This window comes from Xenia sp. Carnegie-2017, unplaced genomic scaffold, assembly GCF_021976095.1.
Source record: "Xenia sp. Carnegie-2017 unplaced genomic scaffold, XeniaSp_v1 HiC_scaffold_30, whole genome shotgun sequence".
NCBI lineage: Eukaryota > Metazoa > Cnidaria > Anthozoa > Malacalcyonacea > Xeniidae > Xenia > Xenia sp. Carnegie-2017.
The window spans coordinates 1,064,489-1,088,280 of NW_025813494.1; the positions used below are offsets into that span (position 1 = coordinate 1,064,489).

The 23,792-nt window shown below is 35.9% G+C and overlaps 3 protein-coding genes and 3 long non-coding RNA genes across 11 annotated transcripts; 3 read left to right on the top strand and 3 right to left on the bottom strand.

The window, feature by feature from the left end:
• Positions 1 to 6,230: 6,230 nt before the first annotated feature.
• Positions 6,231 to 10,039, bottom strand: LOC124455200. The gene is made up of 2 exons (XR_006951765.1): positions 10,008 to 10,039; positions 6,231 to 6,339 (listed from the first exon to the last, which is right to left on the bottom strand). It is a non-coding gene; the product is annotated as an uncharacterized LOC124455200 (long non-coding RNA).
• Positions 6,710 to 7,516, top strand: LOC124455202. Its single transcript, XR_006951767.1, has 3 exons — positions 6,710 to 6,737; positions 7,228 to 7,254; positions 7,492 to 7,516. It is a non-coding gene; the product is annotated as an uncharacterized LOC124455202 (long non-coding RNA).
• Positions 8,109 to 8,510, top strand: LOC124455193. The gene is made up of 2 exons (XR_006951758.1): positions 8,109 to 8,254; positions 8,477 to 8,510. It is a non-coding gene; the product is annotated as an uncharacterized LOC124455193 (long non-coding RNA).
• A 2,928-nt stretch (positions 10,040 to 12,967) lies between the features above and the next one.
• Positions 12,968 to 17,975, bottom strand: LOC124455184. Its single transcript, XM_047005891.1, has 8 exons — positions 17,927 to 17,975; positions 17,603 to 17,739; positions 17,294 to 17,408; positions 17,086 to 17,166; positions 16,765 to 16,945; positions 16,578 to 16,667; positions 16,389 to 16,466; positions 12,968 to 13,246 (listed from the first exon to the last, which is right to left on the bottom strand). Exons 2-8 carry the CDS (start codon positions 17,698 to 17,700, stop codon positions 13,080 to 13,082), a joined length of 810 nt encoding a protein of 269 aa, XP_046861847.1. The 5' UTR covers positions 17,701 to 17,739; positions 17,927 to 17,975; the 3' UTR covers positions 12,968 to 13,079.
• On the bottom strand, positions 14,021 to 16,033 carry LOC124455187 (probable ubiquitin-like-specific protease 2A). 6 transcript variants are annotated; one of them, XR_006951750.1, is made up of 7 exons: positions 15,562 to 16,033; positions 15,331 to 15,478; positions 15,133 to 15,222; positions 14,973 to 15,056; positions 14,712 to 14,897; positions 14,565 to 14,631; positions 14,021 to 14,307 (listed from the first exon to the last, which is right to left on the bottom strand). XR_006951750.1 is itself a non-coding variant. In XM_047005895.1 (5 exons), the coding sequence occupies exons 1-5, from the start codon at positions 15,656 to 15,658 to the stop codon at positions 14,861 to 14,863; spliced, it is 456 nt and encodes a 151-aa protein (XP_046861851.1). In that variant the 5' UTR covers positions 15,659 to 16,033; the 3' UTR covers positions 14,600 to 14,860. The 6 variants fall into 6 exon arrangements, 1 of the variants encoding a protein (XP_046861851.1); XR_006951749.1 differs by having other exon boundaries at positions 14,021 to 14,494; XR_006951753.1 differs by having other exon boundaries at positions 14,021 to 14,494; positions 14,973 to 15,222; positions 15,562 to 15,642; positions 15,716 to 16,021.
• A 560-nt stretch (positions 17,976 to 18,535) lies between the features above and the next one.
• On the top strand, positions 18,536 to 20,531 carry LOC124455179 (nuclear factor NF-kappa-B p105 subunit-like). The gene is made up of 4 exons (XM_047005886.1): positions 18,536 to 19,135; positions 19,587 to 19,918; positions 19,996 to 20,084; positions 20,157 to 20,531. The coding sequence occupies exons 1-4, from the start codon at positions 18,705 to 18,707 to the stop codon at positions 20,364 to 20,366; spliced, it is 1,062 nt and encodes a 353-aa protein (XP_046861842.1). The 5' UTR covers positions 18,536 to 18,704; the 3' UTR covers positions 20,367 to 20,531.
• Positions 20,532 to 23,792: the final 3,261 nt, after the last annotated feature.

Consider the following 23,792-nt stretch of genomic DNA (forward strand, 5'->3'; position numbering starts at 1 on the left):
AGCGAGGGATGGGAGCCGATGAAAATATCAGAAGATGAAGATAATATGGATAATGTCTGTGCTAATGCAACATCTTCACCATTCAGCGATGTTGAATCGTATGAGATGTCTTCCAAGGAAAAGAACGTTGGCAAAACATATGCTAATATTACCCCAAACAATAATTGCAACACATCAAACTATTGCTCCGATGAGCACGAAACTTTCCAGAGAATGATGGACTGCCCATATTTGCCACGACCAAATACATTCTTTATAGCCGATGTTTGTAGGTCTGCAACATTTTTTGAGTGAAGCAGAGTGGTCAAGGATCAGACCTACCACGGAAAACCAAACACTCTTCGGTGCCCATGGACGGATATCATGATGGATCACATGAAAAATCCAACGCCTACTGCACCTTCCAATTCGAAAGGCATTTCATCGCTAAGGAAAATTCGAGGAAAAGAAATACGCCGATTGTGTTTAATGCTACTCACTGCATCTTTGCAGATTGTTCTTGCAAGTTTGTATTGCAAATCTTTCGCAAAGACTTTCTTCCCAAGAAAGTTACCGTAACTTATGACGGATCTGTGAAACACGCTGCTGGAGAGCCAGTCTAGGTTCATAAAGAGTGACAAACGTAAGCAACTGGCAAATCAATTTCACAAAGGACCTGGCCAACCTTCAAAAGTGTACCAAGAAATAAAAGAGGAATATCGGTAAATGCAAAGGCAGCTGGAAATAGAAATGAATGTGGTAAAATTCCAGATACTGTGAGAAAAATAGCCAGTGAAGGAAGACAACAAACTCAGCTGGACAAAGACGTCATGACTTCCTTGAAGATGGCTATGGATGATTTAATTCAGCGAGAAAAACAGCGCGAGATGCCTCCCAAACAGATTGAAGGATTTGTTCAAGCAATTTCATTTTGTCCACTTTGGGTATATATGTGGAATGAAGATCAGGTGCGTCTTTGGCATTACTTATGCATGAAAGATATTGCATACATGGACGCAACCGGAACGATTGTGCAAGATTTCATGGGCAAAGAGTACTTTATTATGCAATTATTGTTCGACACCCAAAGAAAGGAAATCCATCAGTGCCGATTGCCGAAATGATAACAAATGATCACAGTGCTCCCAGCATACGTTCCTTTATTGAGAGGTTTCGTCGAGATGAGGCAAACGTTTTCAAAGAAACGTTCGAATACCTCGTCAGTTAAATACAGATTACTCAAAGGCGTTGATATTGGCTGCTCTGAAAGAGTTCAACGGAGAAACCCTTGCTCAGTTTTACTTCGAGCATTCAGGATTGTGCAGAGGATGGCATCAAACGAAGATTTTGCATTTATGGTTTTACATGTTGGCTGCAGTCATTTCATGAACATAATTCATAGGCGTTTGAAATCAATTATGCGTATCAAAGTCAGTACGACAAACGAGGTGTGGTATCGCTTTAACATGTATTGTGTGTCGCTGTTGGTAAACTCTAGAACCCAAGAAGAATTTGATCATATTCTTCTACCTGTTGCAATTTGCCTGCTTCATAAGACTCAAAATGATGAAGTCCAAAACGCGTTCAGCACCTTATGGAAATTGATCCATGCAATGGAGGAACGAGAACAAATCCTTGAACATGTTGAAGTGCATGGAGTCTTTTCAAATGCAGGCGATGATGATGCCGATCTTACTGAAACAGACAGAAATACAAGTCAAAATCCATTCAAAAATCATTACGATAGCTTGCTACGAAATGTCAAAGAAAGAGCGATGGAAGATGCAAAACATAGCAAGGCAAATAATAGATGCTACGCACCAGAATTTTTTGCATTCATAGAATCTTATCTTTGTGAGATGCCTTTGTGGTCTGGTGTACTTTTAGGTTCATTAGACCGATACATAGAGGAGAACGATCCAGTTTACGAAACATTACACGACTATCCGTACCTTTCATTTAAATCAGAAAACTCAAAAACAGAGGGCTATGTGGAAGGTGTCATGAAACTTAAAACAAGAAGATTTTCCAAACAAAGAAGACTGCGTCCTGATGCATTTGTTTTGGAAAATTATGACAGAATTAGGCGACGAATGACAGATTTCTCGGATAGACTAACTGCTAATAAACCTACCAGAAAACAAAGACGTCCAAAAATTCTTGGAAAATTTTCAGACGCAAACATCGGACAAAACATCTGCACAAGAAATCGATATAAAAGAAAATACAAAAGAAGCGAAAGCAATACTATCGTAAGTTCAGATGACACTTCAGATGATGAAGTTGATGATTATTCACAAGTCAGTGAAACATGGGGGAAAAAGACTCCATCGACACCAAAAACTAATGCTAAAGTTGGACAATTCCAGCAGTCACCGGCAATTCCGTTAAGCGAAACTCCAGAAATCAATAAATGTACACAGAGTAGACGTCCACCGTCATCATTCTTAAATTTTTTTCATAAAGGTAGTAAGAAAAGAGAGCTTCAAAATCGCCCTAACGCGTTTTTAACGAAAGAGGCAGCTAAATTATGGCTAGATATGTCGGCAGAGGACAAGTTCCGCTTCAAGGATACAAGTATGTTGACGAAAAACAAACAAAGTAAAGACAGCGAGCGTACGAAATCCAGCAAATCCATTGGTACGTCGCACAAGATGCACGTGTCTTTGCTAAGAAAAGAATTAACAAGAGGTTTAATCAATAAGGGTAACGATTGCTGGTTGAACAGTCTTCTGCAATGTTTGCATGCATTAAAAGTTGAATACCCCGAAACAACGACAAAATGTAATCCAACTGTAGTGAAAGTACTGAATAAAACCTTGCGAATATTAAAAAACACGAATGACAAACCTTTGTATCCACAACAGCTGCACGACATTTTAATAAGTATTTTGGTTATGAGTGGCCAACAACACGATATTCACGAGAGTTTTATAGTTTTGCATGAACATTGTGACGCAGGCTCCTTTAGAGGAACGTACAAATATAGAAAAATTTGTGATGTATGTGGAAAAACTCGGTTGCATGATGAGGAAACCTTCATGACGCTTTTTGCTTCCGTTGACAATGGCAACAAAACCTTAACAGAAAAATCGAAGAGAGTTTAATCGATTCTGTATTTACACACTGTAGCACATGCAGTGTGAGGACGAATCACGTTCGCATAGGTGAACTCAAAACACTGCCTAAAATTTTATGCCTTGGTTTCAAAAGATTTGTTTCAAATGGATCAGGAGTTACGAAGAGTTGTCAGAGAGTTCCACTGCCATTAAAATTAACATTGCAGAATGATGGTGCATCGGCCACTTATCAATTATCCTCATGTGCATTGCATTACGGCTCAGGTATTGATGTTGGCCATTACACAGCTGTAATATTCAAAGATGGAAGAGTTTATGAGGTCGACGATACATTCGTCTCTGATATATCACAAAAGTGGAAGCAAAAGGTGTCAACTTATGCGTACATAGCCTTTTACTCCGCTGAAAATTTTAGTGACAAAGGTTATGGAGACGAACGACAGTCGTCAACCCAACTCAGCGATGATAGTGACAATGAGGACATACCCCGAAGTACAAGCTCACCAAATTTTGTGGGCTCTGTTCATAGCACAAGTGCGCCAACCGCACAAACGAATAGTAGAGATGTCCAATCAAAGGTCGATAGTTTGCCTCCGTCAATTGCACAAAAATATAAGAAAATGTGCAAGGTATTTCACTCACTTTGTGATCTCAATGTAAGAAATGAACGTGTTGCTTCATTTAAAACACACGGATACAATCTTCTGGGAAAAGATATCAAAACTCTTGAACCTTTGGAAAAGGGGTTTTTCAAACGATACATATGTTCTTTCCAACCCTGGATGGCTCAATGATGAGGTTATAAATTGTTACCTTCTATTGCTAACAAAAAAATACGGAAAAGTTTGGATTGCGTAGTTTTGCATTCACGACACAATTCATGACAAAACTTCGATCCGTACGCCAGCCGAACAATAAAGAGCGCTTTCATGAAATGTTAAGGAGGCACTACCGAGGTGTTTTGTTTCATCTTTACGACGTGATTGCAATTCCTATAAATGTTGGACAAGGTAGTCACTGGTGTATGGCAATAATCAACACTGTTGAATGTTGCATTTATTTGTACGACCCAATGGCAAGAGGCAGTCAATATCTAACATTGGTAGATAATATAAAATTTTACTTCAAAGAACTTTACCGAATGAGAGGTCAATGTATCGAAATAGCAAACAAAAATTTCGTGTCGGAATTCTCGGCGCATTGGGAAGACAAATTTCCAGCGCAGAATGATGCCATTAGCTGTGGTGTTTTGTCCTGGCTTATGCTCGTTATAGAATGGGCTTATATGATCATAGTCCAAATATTTTTGATAAACGCATTGCGACCAATAATTGCTAATGAGCTGTACATTAATGAACTCCTTTTCATTTCAAAAACAATATTTCCTCGTGACGTTAGATGTTGTCAAATACCAACGTCTTACAAGCAAAATGTCGGTCGTCTCGTAACTCTTAAATGTTTTTGTAATGGGGAAATACCTAGACAGTTCCAATGGAAACACAATGATAACATTGTTTCATTAAATCAAACTTATAGCTTTACATTGGAATATCATAATTGTGGTGAGTACGTTTGTTATGTTCTTTTCAACGACGAGCAAACACATCTCACAAACACATGTATTGTTACCGCTTTATGAAAAATCAATTAATGAAGAAACTAACTGTATGTCTTGCATATACCGATAAATTCATTGTTGATGCAACTGGCTGCTCTAATGCGCCGTTGCTGCAGAAATGTCGACAACGCAACTGGCTCTAATGCGCCGTTGCTGCAGAAATGTCAGACAACGCAACTGGCTGCTCTAATGCGCCGTTGCTGCAGAAATGTCAGACAACGCAACTGGCTCTAATGCGCCGTTGCTGCAGAAATGTCAGACAACGCAACTGGCTGCTCTAATGCGCCGTTGCTGCAGAAATGTCAGACAACGCAACTGGCTGCTCTAATGCGCCGTTGCCGCAGAAATGTCAGACAACGCAACTGGCTGCTCTAATGCGCCGTTGCTGCAGAAATGTCAGACAACGCAACTGGCTGCTCTAATGCGCCGTTGCTGCAGAAATGTCAGACAACGCAACTGGCTGCTCTAATGCGCCGTTGCTGCAGAAATGTCAGACAACGCAACTGGCTGCTCTAATGCGCTGAGAGACGTCTCGTATTATATCACGAGAAAATGCGGCTGTCCATGTCGGAATTGCACCACCCTATCGCGGTGTGGTTCCTAGGCATGCTGATGAGCCCTGATATTGGGCGAAACAGTCACATTCTTTAAAGAATAGAAAAGAATGAAATAGATTAGATTCAAAGTCGAAGCATCGTATAGTTACGCTATTTTGTATTTGTACTTCACTATGATGAGTCATTTCTACGATAGGAGTGAGGTCAGCTACTTTTAAAAGCAAATTAGAGCTCTGTCTCTTTCTGTCTATGTCTAATAAAGCTATCTTTCTGGTAAGATAGCTTTATTAACTTGTGTTAAAAGACGTTGAAGGGCAACAAAAGTCAGAAAGTAAGGACATCCTAGAATATATTAGTACCAGTTGCGAAATTGTATGTTGTATGTACGAGATCAAAATGGACACTTGCACGCTTCATTTGTACGATTTTTATTGGCGCTCGTTCGCTACGCTCACTCGTTTGTTTTCAATCCTCTTCTACTCGTGCATAAAAATCGTACGCACTCACCAACCATGAAGGAATATATTAAAATCACGTGTTAACCCTGACCATTTTACAATAAAGATGTCATTCTGATGTCGAAACATGTTTGTCATCGAAAGATGTCGTTCTGATGTCGAAACATGTTTGCGCTTAAAAATCGTCGTGTTTCTCAAATTGTAATGTTTTATTGACAAATAACTTTAAAACACCAACACTATTCTGGAGTTTTGATTTTTCGTGCTATTATTATATTCTCCTACATTATTTAAATTTCGAACCTATGAATATGTTTATTTTTTTGCAACATATTATTTTTTTAGTGATTTACAATGTCTTCAAACTTGACAGCTGACATTGTCTTTTGTTTCATAGCTAGTTTGTCGATGAATGACGATGACGCATGCAAATGCGTGCACCAAGGGTTAATCGTTCTTCGACACAAACAATAGAAATAAAATCAGTTTATCGTGTTTTGTTTCTTCAATCACTGCAAAACAATATTAAAATTTTTGATTTGAAATCTGCCAAACCGACATTCTGTGCGTCATCGTTGAATAACAAAATACGTCACAAAGCTGTTGCATTTTCCAGTCGATGTCAAGTATGCTGACTTTGGAAATTACTTTTATCAGCAAAAAATAAAACATGCTACCTTTTGTTAGTTTTTCTACAAAATATCAGCAACAGCCTACTCGGATCGGTTCAGAGATCATTTTAATGTTTTGTAGAAGACGAAACTCTTACCAAAAATTCTGTAACTTCCCTACCAAACAACACAACTGAAATTTTCTCCGGCAGTTGGAAATCTTCAAAGGAGTGGCCTTTGCTTTGCCGCCTTTTCTCTTTAGTTCACTAATTAGGAATGCGATTGGTCCATCATAAAGAAGTAGTAATGCGATTGGTCCATCAAAAGAGATACAAATGAAGAAGCCAGTGTTAATATCACGCGTCATAATTCTCATTCACTTTTGTTGAGTGTGCCGTGGTAATAACAGATATTTAGAAGTGTGTACGGAAAATGTAAGTGAACAATCCTTTATAGCAACTAGATTGTTTCAATAATTTTACCCAAAGTAAAATAAGTATATATATTTAAACACAACCATATGCATATTTTGATTGTTTTTATGCTTGGGATTGCCTTATTCTCTACCAAAAGTTTTATACATTAATACGCTGCATCACATGGTACTAAAGCATAAATATTTAACCTTTCTCCGGAGGCGAAACTATAATGATATTTTTTATTGTATTTATGATTCCATTTTTATGTAATGTGTCACTGCTTGAACGTTCGTTTACTCGTATAAACGCATGAGCATCGCCGCGTTTACATGTCGGTGCCCAAGGCATTTTCTTATTGCGGTACCCCATGACGCATTGTTATTTCCTTTTAGCATGGATCGCGGGGCACATGGCATATTTGCCACTGTGCGATATCGGCGCTGGGCATAAGACGATAAGTTTGTTCACGCTGTACAACTAATGATAAACATTATTTTCTATTTAGAAATGGCCGAAAAAGAAGCACAAAATGGTAAAACGATAAGTAACATTTTTTGCAAAGTTTCTTAGTTTTCTGCATTAAGTGAAAAGAAATATTTCAACTTGTCTTTATGGCAAAGTGTACAATGTTCAACAATAGTTGATTCAATTCTATTACATCACCATCAACCTTACTTAAACGTGCTTATGCTAAAGAATAGTCGCAAAAGAATTGTGTTTATTAACATGCATGTTATCCAATCAGTTTAATGTGTGTTCTTTGTTCCAGATACTCAAAACAAACGAGAGAGGGGGGGTAAAGGTGAGCCAGTTCTTCGGAATAGATATAAAATTTCAAAAATGTTAATAGCTAAATACATTTGCATAAAGATGACTCAAACCTACAAAAAATATCTCTTTTTTTATGAATCGTCTTAATCAGAAGAAGAAAATCGAAAGAAGCGAAAAGGTTTGTTGCATAATTTGTACAATATATCGACTAAGAGTGTTTTTTGTACTTGTGCTTAACATATTACTTATACATGTATGATAATTGAATATCTTTATGATCGTTTTTCATGTTAAGCGAACGCCAATGAATATAGTATAAAAAGCTGTTCCGCAACACTGTAAAATTCACTATCGCTTTTTATAACAACCATCTAAATGCATGGTTGAGAACAGGTTTCCAATTCTAATACATGTTTTTTTGTATTTTGTTGGGCATGGAAAATCTCTAACGTCTTTATCGTTCGCAACTTTATAGCAGACGTCGAAAACAAGCCAGAGGAAATAAGTGAGTTTAAACTAATGACACACTTGTTCGCACAAATTATATGTTGATTTTATTACTTTATTATTTCAGAATGTAAACATGCAATGACGTGGGCACGCCCTGAAGATTGCCCTAGCAAACCGCGTCGAGGGACGCGGGGTGCCAGGAGAGGCCGCGGCGGACGGCGTGGTCGTCCCCAATGGCGAGGTCGCGGAATTTGGCGTGGAAGGGGGCGTGGAAGAGGGCGTGGCCAAGTTGTTATCAATATATTTACAAGGTAGAACGATTTTCATTAAACATATATCAAACAAAAAGATTAAAAGTTACTTCATCAATTAAGTAGTGAAGCTTTTTAAACTGTATTCGCACAGAATAAAAAGAAAACATTCTGATTCTGACTCTATTCGATCAATCAAAAACAAAACTTATTTCAAAACAATGCAAAAAATAAATATGATTTTCTTTTGTTATCTCACATTGTTCTTACCATCTTTTGCAGGGACTAAGGAGGTTAGAAAGTCTTAACTAAAGAGGAAAAAAAGTTCAAAAATCGCCAAAAAATAAAAATTTTGAAAAGTATCTTTCCTGTGTCCAATCATTATTACAAACAGCTATTCATTATCAATCAATTAAATTCGCCCGGATGGAGGGCAAATTCAGGTCCCCGTTGTATTGCGACCTTGTTTCGTGAAGCACTAAAAAAGTATACACGAAGAAGCCCAAACCATTGGGCCATCTGACATCCAGCTTTGTTTGGCTCGTTCTTTAATAAACTGCATGTAAGTTTTTAAGTTCCTAAGGAAATTTATTAACTAAAACGTTGAAAAATGTTCTTTACGAGCTGTTATTGTAATTACATGTTGTTTATAAGCTATATGATATGTCCATTCAAAGAAACAACAAACAAAACATTTTTCTTCCTATTTGTAATCCTCGGAACAAGATCTCTAAGCTGATACCAAACACGAGTTTATCACAGCGTGTTAACTAGTTCAAAATCCTGCATGCCTATTAATTAACGCAAAAATGCTCCACCTTTCCAAAGCTGTAGAACCGCTTCACGAATTTGGACCACAATAATAAAACCATATTTGTAATCCTCATAGCAAGATCTTTAATCTGATACCAAATACGAGTATATTGCAGCGTGTTAACTAGTCCAACACCCGGCATATTTAGACGTTAGTGAAATAATGCAACATGACAACTTGCCTATTAATTAACGCAAAAATGCTCTACCTTTCCAAAGCTGTAGAACCGCTTCACGAATTTGGACCAAGATAATAAAACCATATTTGTAATCCTCAGAACAAGATCTTTAAGACGATACTAAACACAAGTAAATTGTAGCGTGTTAACTTCATGAAAATTAGATATATATAAACATGTCAGTTAAGTACCGCGAATATTAATTAACGCAAAATGCTCTACATTTCCAAAGCTGTAGAACCGCTCCTGAATTTGGACCACAATAATAAAACCATATTTGTAATCCTCATAGCAAGATCTTTAATCTGATACCAAATACGAGTATATTGCAGCGTGTTAACTAGTTCAACACCCGGCATATTTAGACGTTAGTGAAATAATGCAACATGACAACTTGCCTATTAATTAACGCAAAATGCTCTACCTTTCCAAAGCTGTAGAACCGCTTCACGAATTTGGACCAAGATAATAAAACCATATTTGTAATCCTCAGAACAAGATCTTTAAGACGATACTAAACACAAGTAAATTGTAGCGTGTTAACTTCATGAAAATTAGATATATATAAACATGTCAGTTAAGTACCGCGAATATTAATTAACGCAAAACGTCTCCACATTTCTCAAGCTGTAGATTCGCTCCTGGAATGTCGGCCACAATAATAAAGACATATTTGTAATCCTCATAGCAAGATCTTTAATCTGATACCAAATACGAGTATATTGCAGCGTGTTAACTAGTTCAACACCCGGCATATTTAGACGTTAGTGAAATAATGCAACATGACAACTTGCCTATTAATTAACGCAAAAATGCTCTACCTTTCCAAAGCTGTAGAACCGCTTCACGAATTTGGACCAAGATAATAAAACCATATTTGTAATCCTCAGAACACGCTCTTTAAGACGATACTAAACACAAGTAAATTGTAGCGTGTTTACCGTATAAAACCGTACTATCTTGAATCCTGTGGTACCTTCACAGTCGACTTTGCACGGCTGTAGATTCGCTCCACGAATTTGGACCAAGATAATAAAACCATATTTGTAATCCTCAGAAAACGTACTTTCGGATGTTACCAAACACAAGTATTTTCCAGCGTGTTTATTTCTTGAAAATTAGGCCTTTTTAGATGTCAACATTTATGCATTGTAAACATCGCGCAATTATTTAACGTAAAGAGACAAAAGCGGAAGTAGTCTTTAAAATGCTGTATATTTGCTCCAAGACTTTCGACCAAAATAAAAATAGTATAATCCTTGTCTAAATAACTTGGTCTTTACAACGGCACCAAACACGTGTGCATGTTTTGCTTTTTTGTAGCAAAAATACGGTTTTCTATTTTGTTTCTGAAACTGATGTTATTTAATAACATTAAAATGAATGTGGTGTCAACTTCACACTTTATGCTAATTTTGAATGTTGTGGTGAATCCTGTGGTGAATGTAAGGATGAATGTCAGGATGAATGTCAGGATGAATCCTGTGGTACCTTCACAGTAGTCTTCGGTTCCTCATGGCAACAAATGCTTTCCCGGCCGGTTGTCATCGCCACACAGTGTCCACATTCACACCTGCCATTAAAATAAAGAAAGAATTTTATGACGCGATATGAAATGTTAATCATGAAAAAAAGCAACGCACCAGTTTGTATTTCCAATCCTGTGAGTATATTCGTCAGATGAGCTGTCCGTTGACGACGAAGACAGATCTTCGTCAGTTTCAACATTCTTGCTACTAGCTAGCGGTTCAAACATGTAAGGCTGGACCTCCGTAGCAATATATTCGATGTCAAATTCGACTTCTTCCTCCGTTGAAGACGTCGAGATAAACACGCATTAATAGTAGCAGCAACAAAAGAAAATTGGCGAAATTTAATTTTACTGCTACTGGCTGCACTGAGCAAAAACATGCAATGGCAACTATTACGTCAACTCGCCCCAGCTTGTAATTCAAATTCGCTCGCGCTATTTGAATTCGGCTTTCGGAAATCGTCAATGTCATGAATTCAGAAGACCATGTCTCATAAAATATAAAACATTGGACTTTCAAATTTGGCGAATAGGCTAATCATTAGCTAAGCTTTCATATGAAGCAAAGTTATATCAAGCATTTCAGGTGACCTTTAAATACCATGAAATACCGCAATAGTTATGACACCCGATGCGTTTGCTCTGTCTATTGAAAGATTCTGCTTTACTTGTATAAGTCCAGCTATTAAATTGATTAACCTCTTAATCGTACTCTTAAAAATCGTTTGAATATTCGCTGGAGGATGTAACCTCTTGATCTTTGTCGAATTTTGGCGCTGATAAAAACTTACAAAAGTAATTGCTCTTCTGGTCATTTTTCCTAAAACAAACGATGGATAACATCTGGACCTATTTTTGTGATTAAGTTTTCTGTCATAGGCTGGTGGTCTTTTAGGAATCCAAATATCGTCGTACAATCAACATGTATATTCACAATCCTAATTACTTATTGAGGTTATTTTGCCTGTAAATTTTTTATGGTTTCTAAGGTTAGCTTACACATTGTTGGCTGATTTTTCTCACCATCGAACCACTGTCTTATTAGCTACATTAACATTTCATATATCAATATTTCAAATAGTTTAAACATATAATTTCGAAAGGTGTAAAATAATAGGCTAAAAAAAATTCCTTCTGAGATTGGTTGTTGACACATAACAAAAGCACTTTTACATAATAAAATGCACGACGATGATGTTAAATCTATTTGACTCCCAAGACCATGTTATTGTAGCAGTAACTATAACAAACACACACGCTAGTGTGCCACAATGCACTTTGTGTAATCTAGATGTAATCTTCTGCTAACGATATGTTATACCAACTATTTTACATAACCAACTATTTTCAACTAATTTTCAACCATCAAAAAAGTCCCCCACAACCATGCAGTGACTAGATGTCGCGTGAACTATACGGATTTCTAGACTATAATCTGCGTCATGACTTGACGAGAATTTCTCACATTATGTATAATGGCTACTCAATTGTCTCACACGTCCCAATTTAATTAGTCGACTTATATCCGCGCACTTGCACGTGTAACATTCGTTCTCGGCACTCGAGCTAGCCATAGATCAAAAGTATCATAAATACCAAATTAAAAGTTATATTAAGTTATTCTTACTTTGCAGCTTGTATTTTTACCAAAGTCTTTGTATTGAATTGACTTATTTATTAGGTTGAGTTCCTGTGTTCTCTTACCAGATTACCATTTCATCTTGGAATTAGTTTAATATTAGTTTAATTAGTTTAGTGTAGTGTAACAACTGGCTCCTTTAAGGAATTTGTATGTCTTTGTCTAAAATTTTAGACAAAGACATACAGTTAGTTCTGAAGGTCCTGTATGTGTAACTTCCTGATCACAGGTCATGTCTCAAAATTGACGTGGGTGAAATTTCAGCAAATGAGTTATTTTGAGTGAAATTTCAGCAAATGAGTCGTTTGTTTATTTTTTATACTTATAAAATTTTACTGGTTTGATATTGATAATGGTGCATTCAAAACTCTTTCCTTTTATACGTGGCAAGAGATTGCTTCTATAAAATATGGACGTTGGATTTACTGCACTGATGTGTGAAATATTAGTGTAGTGTAACAACTGGCTCCTTCAAGGAATTTATCCGTGGCGTCTCCATTACTGTGCGTAATAGTCAAGAAAGGCTATTTGTCGTTTTGTTGTGAAATGGGTGAGTTAGTCGAATGTCTCCTTTGAAATGATTTATGGACATCTCTACTTGTACGTACGTATAAAAACAAAAAATAATTTTTTATTCGATATTCCAACTTATTATTCACAATGTTACGACGTACATTCATAGCTTCAAAATTTTCCCAGTTCATTTTTCTAAATTCACACTGTTTAAGACTTTAATATCTCTAGAAACAAGTTCAACTTTTCGAACATACTTTTCATCTGATTAAATCGAACAGTCAGTTCACTTGGATCAGTGCAACCATTCCATCGATGGTAAAGATCAGCGTACAAGTCCAGGTATATAACGTACTTGCATTTCCAATCTTCTTCTTCTGTAAGTTGTTGAAGATTTACGTATATTTGTTAAAATGAGCATCAATAATTATGTGAGCATTTCCACATAATGAGCATCAATAATTATGTGTCAAATCTGTTCCATAGCTACAAGCCATTGTTTCTCAATAGACCACTTTGGCGGTTTTATTTGAATAAAAGCACGTGCTCGCTAAGTGAAAACTCGGACAAACATGGCGGAAAGTCATAACAATGACTAATTTGCTATATGAAATAGAAATATTTTCGCTCTCTTGCAAATGTAGCGACGAATCAAACTTAGTCATAGTTGATGTGCGTCAACGTATATACGATGTGAGTAAGCACAACAACGCGCTACAAGCTAACCACACAAGCCCGACCACAAAGCATGAAAGCACTATAACGCGCTTAGAAAGAAGTAAGTCATCCCACTATTACGTGCAGGATATGACTGAGAACACTCCCTTTAGTTACTATATAAATGCACGATAAAATATAGAATAGGACAAGAGATGAATAGAGCATAGCAAAATTCAATGTGAACTCGTATGATTAAATATAATGCAATAATAATAACGATACGTGGCGGAGTAATTTTATAACAATGGTTACGACGAAGAGGTGCGCTTGGGGAACCTGCAAAAGCGATTCGCGGTATCCTGATAGTTTAAAACGAGACGCAAGTAGAAGCAAAGTATTTTTACGTTTTCCTGGGGAGAAATACCATAGCGACAAGCGAGAGCGCTGGATTCGTGCGTGTCATCGAGGTGACAGATTTGTGTGTACGAAAATTAACAATGAAACCATATATTGATTCTGTTGTGTCTATCTGTGCAGCATTGGTTAATTTGCAACCACAGATTATTGCATCACCTTAAAACATTGTATATAGAAGCTTTAAAAAATATACAATAAAATATTCCTTTGTGTTAAAGATAAACTTAGATCAATGCAGAGTAAACAATGTGTGCAAAGTTTTGTGCCATTTATTTCTTTCCATTGTGGCATCCTTGCTACTGAACCATTTATGTTCCATGAGAATGAAATCATTGGGACATTTCTCATATTTTTCAATATCCTAAAAAATTTTGTGAGATTGAAAAAGTAAGCACTCTTCCCTATGTTATTGCATTGAGTACATCTTTCCTATTATTAGGCTCTAACTTGAAGAAACATGTAGTTTCCATAATTACCTTCAAAAAGTATTTAATAAAAAGTTATACAAAAACAGCACAGAGATTTGAAGAGATTTCCTGCTGTGGGACCTACCAAATAATGCATATAGCAAGAATTATTTGCACAATATATTTTATTGGTGGTATGATAAGAACTCACTTTTAACATATGATGAGAACGATGCTTTCTTTTGATGCTGTGCTTTTGAAAGGTGTAGTCCAAATATCTTCAGAATGAAAAGTAAAATTCTTATCCAACAGTAACATAGCAATGAGAGTAGGCATAGTGCAATGGAAAAACAATTACTGTGAAATATATTCAAATGTAGATTTCTTGTCTTCTTTATCCCAAGTTAAAGAGTCCAGAACAAGGATATGCCTAAATATGAAATTGGTTACTATTGTAACATTACATGCTTTAAAGGAACACATGCAATATAGCAAATGTTGCTTTTCCTACCATGGTGAAATGATGGCCAAAAACCAGTGTAGGCTAAAATAATGGAATAAAACTTTTTTTACATTTTTTTGCAAAAGATGCTACATTTGTTGTCTAAAGCATTTTTACCTTCTGTTGATTGGCACAAACACATAATCTTTTTCAAGTAACTTTGCACTGAAAAATTGTTCTGCAGCTTGGATTCTTTCTAGTCTACAAACATTAAATACAATGTATAAAAGTAGAATATTTGAAAGATAAGTGCAATATCATTGTCAGTTACTGAAACCTGCTTGATGTTCTCACTTTCAGTTCTTGATCTCCAACAAGAACAGAATAGAATAAAGTGTCTACTATGGGGTATTCACAGCAGTGCTCACTAGAAATGAAATTATACAGTTCACTAGCATTAGTAAATTTACTTTGGTAGTGTAATCAACCTATTTGCTATTTTAAAATCAATCAATATTGCATAGAAAGAATATACCTCATTAATATAGACAAGATTGTGTCTGTGATAAGTCCCTTTGGTTGTAGACTGTCTATGTCTTCTTGTTGCACATCAAAGCCAAATAAGACAACAGACTTCATCGGCGGATCACTGTTTTCTGTCTCTAAGATGCTTACCGTATCATCTAAGGAAATTAAGAAAAAAATTGAGGAGCATAACAAAACATCCTGGCGCTTAATAAACCACTTGATACTTGATATGTGATACCTGTTTTGCATAAAAAAGCAGCCTCATTTTCATCTTTGTTCACCGGATTTTGTTTATGAAAATACTTTATCTTTGTGGAGCCTATCATAAGCAACATTACTGCAAATTAGCTTCAAGTAAATTTGCTAAGGTAACACTCAAATTAAATGCTTACCATTTGTACATTCAGAAGATACCTTATTCAAAATGCAGAATTTTTGAACATGTGTGGCACAACCTTGGTAAGCCAAAATTGTTTAATCGAATGCTTCGAATCCATTTACACTCCTTACTTGTAACACTATCCTCTCCTCTAGAATTAAGCAGATCATCAAGAGAATACAAAGCAGATGATACATGCTTACATCCACCATCTCTACCACCAAGACAACAGCAATACGCATCAAGCACACTGCCGCGATTAGACCCGTTTCCTTCCAATATAAACCATAAATCGTAAACATCTTTACCATCTTTAGTCATTTCTTTCATTGTAGGCTTAACCTTGCCTATATAAACATGGACCCCAGCATCTTGCCTGTAGGCTGTTAGCAAAGACTCAACATATCCATCGTAAAAGTGCTTTATAGTGCTTTCATGCTTTGTGGTCGGGCTTGTGTGGTTAGCTTGTAGCGCGTTGTTGTGCTTACTCACATCGTATATCCGTTGACGCACAACAACTATGACTAAGTTTGATTCGTCGCTACATTTGCAAGAGAGCGAAAAATATTTCTATTTCATATAGCAAATTAGTCGTTGTTATGACTTCCGCCATGTTTGTCCGAGTTTTCACTTAGCGAGCACGTGCTTTTATTCAAATAAAACCGCCAAAGTGGTCTATTACTAACCAGTCTCAACTTCACGACAAAAAAAAGTCGATTCGTCCTTCATCCACTCACGAATATCATCTATTGAAATCCTGTGAGCTTTAGATAATGAAAAAAAGAGAATTTACTGCTTTCATGTGAGTCGTAAATAGTTCATATCCAAAATCGGAGTCAAATATAACCACACAGCAAATACAAACATATACTCACACGGAAAGCACCTGCATAACTTTTCAATATCTGATTTTGCAGTTTCTTCCACGTCAACAGCTCGCTTCATCCTTGCCATCAGCAAATTGCCTCAAAAAACAAAATTTAATTCATACCTGCCATTACATAATATGATGACATGTTAGCTATGTATATGTTCAAACAAAGAAACAAAAACTAGTTATACCTAAATTAATCTTCGTTTTCTTTCCATAATGTAAAAGAGCATCACTGAGTACATCAACTCTGTCACTTGGACGCATTTCTTTAGTCATTCTGCTAAATTTGCGAATGTAAGCCCACAATCTCTCCAACATCTCACCGTCAGTTAGGCCAAATCCTTCTTTACGACGGGGACTAAATTTAACCTTTTACAAGAAAGATTTAGCAAACAATTATTGACTTTTTATCATTTTATCATCTACAATACCATTAGTTATGACAGCATAAAAACTCAGGTATCACCATCTGTTAATAGGTATGAAAAATAAAAACAATAACAACTAACTTGGCATCGTCCAACATGGCCATAGCTGTGAAAAATTGGAATTGAAAATTGAAAAATGTCAATAATTGGATCCTCCAAATTCTTTTTGTAAAAAACAAAATAAAGAAAAACATGTGAAAGACTACATTTTCAAAGAAAAAAAGTGTTGAGGGAAAGTTATTGACTAAGGAAACAGTTAACAAAGCAACTATTGTCAATTGAATATTACCTGTAAGTGTTTCACCAACATGCATGCAACATCATACAATATGTTTATTTTGAGTGCAGGTTTATCAGCATTATCTTTCTCTAATTCTTGGAGAACATAAACTGCATAGCTCAATCTATAAAATATGTAGAATATTTTTTTAAATAATGTAACCACATGTATGCAAAAAGATTCAGCACTTGCACAAAGCATTGAAAGTAGCAAACCAACTGAAAAAATATATTTACACCATCACATGCAAGCATCTTAACCACCTCTTTCAAACAAAGAACATTTAGGTAAAAATAGGTGAAAATGTGTGTAACAGACCTCTCTCCATGTTTCAAATTTAAGAATTTTTTAGGAAACTCATGTCGACAGCCTCGCCCAAAGATTGCTGTTTCATCAAGAGCTCTGTAGCGATTCATTGATCGAACAGCATTCCCAGCAAGAAAACCATGACACTCCTATAAGTATCAATATGTAACAAACAAAAAAGTATACAAGAGCTTTATTTCCTAAAGCCCATCGCACAAATTTATTGAAAATAAAACTATGTGGTAGAGAATGTAAAAATCAAATATATTCAAAGCACTGTAACTTCCATGCCTGAATTTTCATTAGAATAACAAAGTATATTAAAGCTACATTGACCTTGTTTGATGTAGGTGTGGTATAATTGGCAACAAATTGATGAACATGTGTCTGATCATAGTACAGCAATATTTTAATATATAACGAAGGATACAGCTTATTTTCCTTCGTTCCTTCGAGGGTATCTTAAAAGCTGGGCTGGAAAGAGGCAACAAATTGATCAACATGTCATTATACCGAGGCGTGCCAAACATGCAATAAAAGATTGGAAGATGCAAAGCGTCTAATGCACAAATCAATAGAATTATAATAAAACTGTGTATTGAGGGTCTGTGCATTTACATTATTTAAATTCTAGAAGTCGTTTCCAAAACTTTTTATATTAAAGTTGATGTGGAAGAAAATCTGATGATTTCAGCTTTTGTAGAGGTAATATTTTTGCATAGCTGTTTAAATGATTACGCACTGCACAATTAATAATTTTTATTTTCCCTGATGTAAGATGTAAATGCCTCTTTGTCATATTCGTGGTTTAGGGGTGTTGTAGCCAGTTGTAGCCAATGGTTGTAGGAATATGTTAGCAGAAAAATGGACTTCCCCTCCAATAGAGGCTTGTGATTGGCTAAATATGTGAAAGGGAATTCCCCAGCAAATAAAAGCTAAAAGTAAACATTTTGTATGACCGGTTATATTACGACAACCGTCTAACGTGAAATTCGTCTTTGCCAGAGCATTTATATGCTTTAATTTTGTGCAGTAAATTTACCAAACTATTTCATTCCAAAGCTGCATTTAGGTGCGACAGCTAAAGGAAAATTACCACCATTAACAATACAAGATGATGACAACACAAGAAAACAAGAACGGCGTTGTAATGGGTTCACCCAAACAACCCAGAGCTGTTGAAAAAATGAAGGAAGACTATCGTCAGTACTCTAATGATAGCGATTCTAGAGTGGATTCGGGTTTGGGAAGCATGTCGGAAAATGAAAGCCAACATTCTCTCAGTTCTTGTACAGACAGTTATTATGACGAAACGCGAAATCAACAATGCGTGTCGAGCCCCAACGATTCAATGGATATGAAAAAAGTCATAAATAAAACTGAGGATTTGAAGATAGACGAAGGTTATGATTCAATGACTTCGAAAATAAATTACTTTCAAATGAATGTGCATTGTGTACAGAGTTTTGCTCAAACGCAAAACCTGCGTTTTATGATGGCGGCTAGTTGGCCATATTTCCTGGTACGAAATGGCGATGGAGACACGTATGTATTTGTGTTTGACAAACTTTTATAAGAAATCGATTTATGTATGTTAAGGTGTGATACAGCTCACGTAAAATATACTTTGGGGCGTGAATACGTGTGATTATGACGGTAGAAAAATTTGGGAATTACCATTCATTGTTTTTCACTTTGCTTGCTTGACTTTGCTGGGGGTGAAACGTCATAAGGATTATTATTCTGGAATGTTTTCTACTTAATTTTAAATTTTAATAAGAACTGTAAGCAAATCATGATGACCATTCACTTTAGAGTCACTCTTTCTATTTTAAGTGTCTTTGAAGATTTCCGCCCACAACATTCGGTGTGAATTAAATTTTACAAGTGAAGGAGGAGGATGTTAAACATTTTCAAAGAAGTCTTATTGTTAAAAATTCCCTCAGACTTCCTTATTCCATTGTGATTAATCCACAAAATATTTTTCTTATAATAGATCATTACATTTGGCAATTATCAATTGCAATGCTGAAGTCATTGATGCTATTGTGGATGTATTACCAAAAAGGGAATACTTTGATCTTTACAACAATTTAATACAAACGCCACTTCATTTGGCAGTGATAACAAGACAGCATGGGGTTGTTTCAAAACTTATTAATCACGGAGCTAGTGTTGAACTTGTAGATAGAAATGGTCAGACATGTATACATCTTGCTTGCTATCATGGAGACTTAAAATTTCTGAAAGCTATTTTTAAATCATGCCCAAAATATTTGGATCACAAGCTGCAGTTGCAAGAGTTACTGGAATCACGAAATTTTGATGGTAGGATTTTGAAATAGTTTTTGTAACACACAGTATCATTTATTTAAAGTTGACAAATTTCTCATTAATTCTTTCAGGTTTGACTCCTCTTGGTGTTGCAGTAAAAGAGAATCATATTAATATTGTTAGAGAACTTATTAAACTTGGAGCAAATACAAATGCTATGGTACAGACATATTAAATTATAAAAGTTTTCATCTACAACCATTTTCTTAACAATTTGTCTGTTTGTTTTCAGGACAGTAAAAGTGGTAATACAGTATTGCATTTAGCAGCTGAAAACAACAATCTTCCACTGTTGTCTTGTTTATTGTTTGAAGGCCAGGCAGACCCTAATGCACAATCATTTTCTGGCTGCACCCCTTTGCACATTGCTGCAGGATTGAAATTTGAGACAATTGTAGCAACTCTTGTTGCAGTTGGGGCGTACAACAATAGAAAACGGTGAAGGAGATACCCCATTTGAAATAGCTAATGATGATGACATAGATGAGGATGATAACTGTATAGATGTGGATGATTAAATCTCTGAAGCTCCCAAGCCTAGTATCATGTATAGAAATGTTCAGAAAATTTTAATGGGATTGAGGGTAAGGTGAGCTCAGAAAGAAAAGAAGGGATAAAGGATAAAAGGGTAAGGTGGGCTCAGAAAGAAAAGAAGGGATAAAGGATAAAAAGGGTAAGGTGAGCTCAGAAAGAAAAGAAGGGATAAAGGATAAAAGGGTAAGGTGAGCTCAGAAAGAAAAGAAGGGATAAAGGATAAAAGGGTAGGTGAGCTCAGAAAGAAATAGTTTTACACTATGACAAAACATTTCTTATCGACTGATCGAGTGACTTTTAATTTGAACATAGCTAGCTTAGTACAACAAACCTATTTAAGAACATGTTATACCTGTAGTCTTGCCTGTATCACAATTTTTCAGCAATTTCTTCATATTAGGCTTTCCAACTTTACAGAGATTATCATATTTTTTGTTCGGTTTCCAAGCACGTTTAGTACTCACAACAAGATCATGATTGACATACTTCACGGCACCTTCACCAAGCTTTTCTCAGGAATATTACTTGAAACTACATTCTTGGCGGCCACGTGATACAGAGATCGAACCTCTTCTGAATGGTTAAATACAGGCTTAATATCTTTATTCATTGGCTGGGACTTTTGCATTGCGTTATTACCATTGGGGCGGTCACTAATTTCTTCTTTTCTTGAAACATTCTTCAACATTTCCGTGGAACACAAGTTGAGTTCTTTCAAGAATAAATTCTTTAGTATCGGATCGTCCATATGGAACCTTTGCAATAAAGTTTTTCGACGTTTGTGACGTATTGTCAACAATCGAGGAGTATGAATCAAACTCTTCAAAACATTCCAAGTCATCAGGTCTGTGAAAATCACTAAACTTGATATGGTGTAAATTACGAACCACAAGCTCGAACGGTTTTGTCCTTCGATTGCTCGTCATTCCTAAAGGTATTTTCATCTGCCGGATCTTGTCTGAGTAGCGAGTTAAATTGGAAATTGCAACGTTTTCAATACAATTTTCTTTCGACGTAAGACACTTGCGACAGACACGCAACTTATGATAATTATCGTCGAAAGCTTGACGAATATAGGCTGGAGATGAAACTCGCGTCACACAGCGATAACTTTTAAAATGAAGTAAACCACAAACATCACACCTTGGCGAGATCTTTGACTGAACAATTACCTCATCTATAAAAAATATCAGAGAGAGATCAATTATTTGCTATTCTGCAAGAATTGAAAAAAGAGAAATACGCCATTTTGAAGAGTATTAAGTGAAGATGTATTACCGTAACTGCGTAAAAGCACTATTGATATTGCGCATTTAATGTCCATTAATTTTTGGTTTGTCCTTTTGGCGTATGTAATTTCAAGTCTTATGATGAATGTTACTCCGTGATTGGTTGCTTTTGCTAGCCTTGGTTGCCAAAACCAAGGCTAGCCTCTAGGCTAGGTTTTGGTAGCCTTGGTTGCTTTTGTCTGCCATGTAATAGTTCGCATATACACGCTTCTCAAAGCCATCTACGAAAGTTTAGTTTTCTCTTACATTTCACGTTAAGAAAGAGCTGTTTTAGTTTCTATATAAATTCTATTTGTTTTTTTATTGTATTTTCAAAAATAAATGGGAAATCTTAAAAACAGAAAGAGAAAACGGCCTAGAATTTCTCCTAAGAATACGACGAAGAGATTAAAGATGGCGCACCTCGTGATCAAACAGCTGGGCCTTCATCCGCAAAAATTGGCACCGAGAGTGCAAAAAATGTTCCTTTCTCGGGAATATTGACACTATAAGAGAAGGTACCATATTCATTGATTTAATAATCTTGTTTGGCGTCTTCGAAAACCTTCTGAAATGTCCTGACTGTGCTGATGATGTGAGGTGTCATGTTGACATGAGGAAGAAGCATGGCTTTGCTCATTACATTGTACTGCAATGTGTGGGATGCGATTGGAAGCATTGTTTTAATTCTTCAAAAAAGAAGGGCAATCACATGAAATTAATGTACGAGCAGTGCTAGCTTTTAGAGAAATTGGTAAAGGTCACACTGCTATGACGACATTTACTAAAGTTCTAAACATGCCTTCTCCACCAAGGCGTGACAACTTTAGCAAAATTCAAAACCAAAAACTTTTGCCAGTTGTGAAACAGTGTGCAATTGACAGCATGATGAATAATGCTATGCATGTTAAGGACTTGATTGTAAATGATGCTGGAAAATGTGGGATTTCCATTGATGGCACCTGGCATAAGCGAGGATACTCTTCACACAATGGTGTTGTCACGGTAATTTCCCTTGATACCAAGAAGTGCCTTGACGTAGAAGTGCTTTCTGACAAGTGTCAGCAGTGTATCAAGTGGAGGAAGAAACAAAGTTTCCTTCCTAAAGATATTTGAATATTTGGACATAACACCAGGTTTCTTCACTTGCCAAGGTGTGCACATTTGTGACCAAGCTCGAATAAAGCTTTCAGCAAAAAAGAGCACTGAGAAGGTGAAGGGACAAAGAAAATCCCTAAGATATTATAGAAAAAAGTATTTAGACAAGGCTGAGGACAATGAAGGAGTTACATATGAGTCAGGTAGCTTTTAAACCCTGTATAATGATATGAAAACTTTACTATAACTTTAACTTGACTTTTATCCACTTCGTTATTTTTTGTGTGTGACCAATACTTGTGACACTGTAATTTTTTAAATATTTATTGTAGAAGCTTGGTATTTTGTATATTTATTTAGTACAATATAATCTAGAAACTGACATTTTCAAATTTTAAAATTTTCCTCATAGATGAATTATTTCTGCACTTTTTTCCACTTTTATCGGCTGTTAAATTTTTATAAAAAAAATTTGAAGAAAATTGAAAAATGTCATTCTCTAGCTGAGATTATTGGCTTTTCAAAAATGTATTATTTGTTTCATTGTGATGACTTGTTCTTGAGATATCGTGTTAATGCTGTTAATTAATTATGGGCTAAGTAATGGCCGCCATAATGGATAATTAGTGTAATTAGCAACTTCCTGAATTTTTTTTGTGCACATCATTTTCTATCACCTTACTCATTCAGAAAATGTTATTTTCACTTTAAAATGTTTAAAAATAAAAAAAAGTTGCTATAGAGGGGGTGACCACCTTAATAAAAACGACAAGTTTATTTTTGATTTTAAAAGGTGTCGAAAGATATGTGAGTTTTTGTCAGTGGTGGTATGAAGATGTATTTGCTATAAAATAAAGTAATCGACCCTTGGGTACCTTGGTTTCAAATATATAATATATAATAATATCTTTGTTGGAGTGCAGATGCAAGGTTAATATAAAATATGTACTAAAACGGGTGAAATGGGT

Coding starts and splice junctions, on each gene's coding strand:
- LOC124455187 (XM_047005895.1), bottom strand. CDS start 15,658: ATGTTGCTTATGATAGGCTCCACAAAGATAAAGTATTTTCATAAACAA. Junction 15,479..15,561: donor TGCTTTTTTATGCAAAACAG/GTATCACATATC, acceptor TAATTTCCTTAG/ATGATACGGTAAGCATCTTA. Junction 15,223..15,330: donor ATCTTGTCTATATTAATGAG/GTATATTCTTTC, acceptor TTTCATTTCTAG/TGAGCACTGCTGTGAATACC.
- LOC124455184 (XM_047005891.1), bottom strand. CDS start 17,700: ATGAATCGCTACAGAGCTCTTGATGAAACAGCAATCTTTGGGCGAGGC. Junction 17,167..17,293: donor TGTTGGTGAAACACTTACAG/GTAATATTCAAT, acceptor TTTTACAAAAAG/AATTTGGAGGATCCAATTAT. Junction 13,247..16,388: donor TTGTCGTGAAGTTGAGACTG/GTTAGTAATAGA, acceptor AACAACTTACAG/AAGAAGAAGATTGGAAATGC.
- LOC124455179 (XM_047005886.1), top strand. CDS start 18,705: ATGATGACAACACAAGAAAACAAGAACGGCGTTGTAATGGGTTCACCC. Junction 19,919..19,995: donor GGAATCACGAAATTTTGATG/GTAGGATTTTGA, acceptor TAATTCTTTCAG/GTTTGACTCCTCTTGGTGTT. Junction 20,085..20,156: donor GAGCAAATACAAATGCTATG/GTACAGACATAT, acceptor GTTTGTTTTCAG/GACAGTAAAAGTGGTAATAC.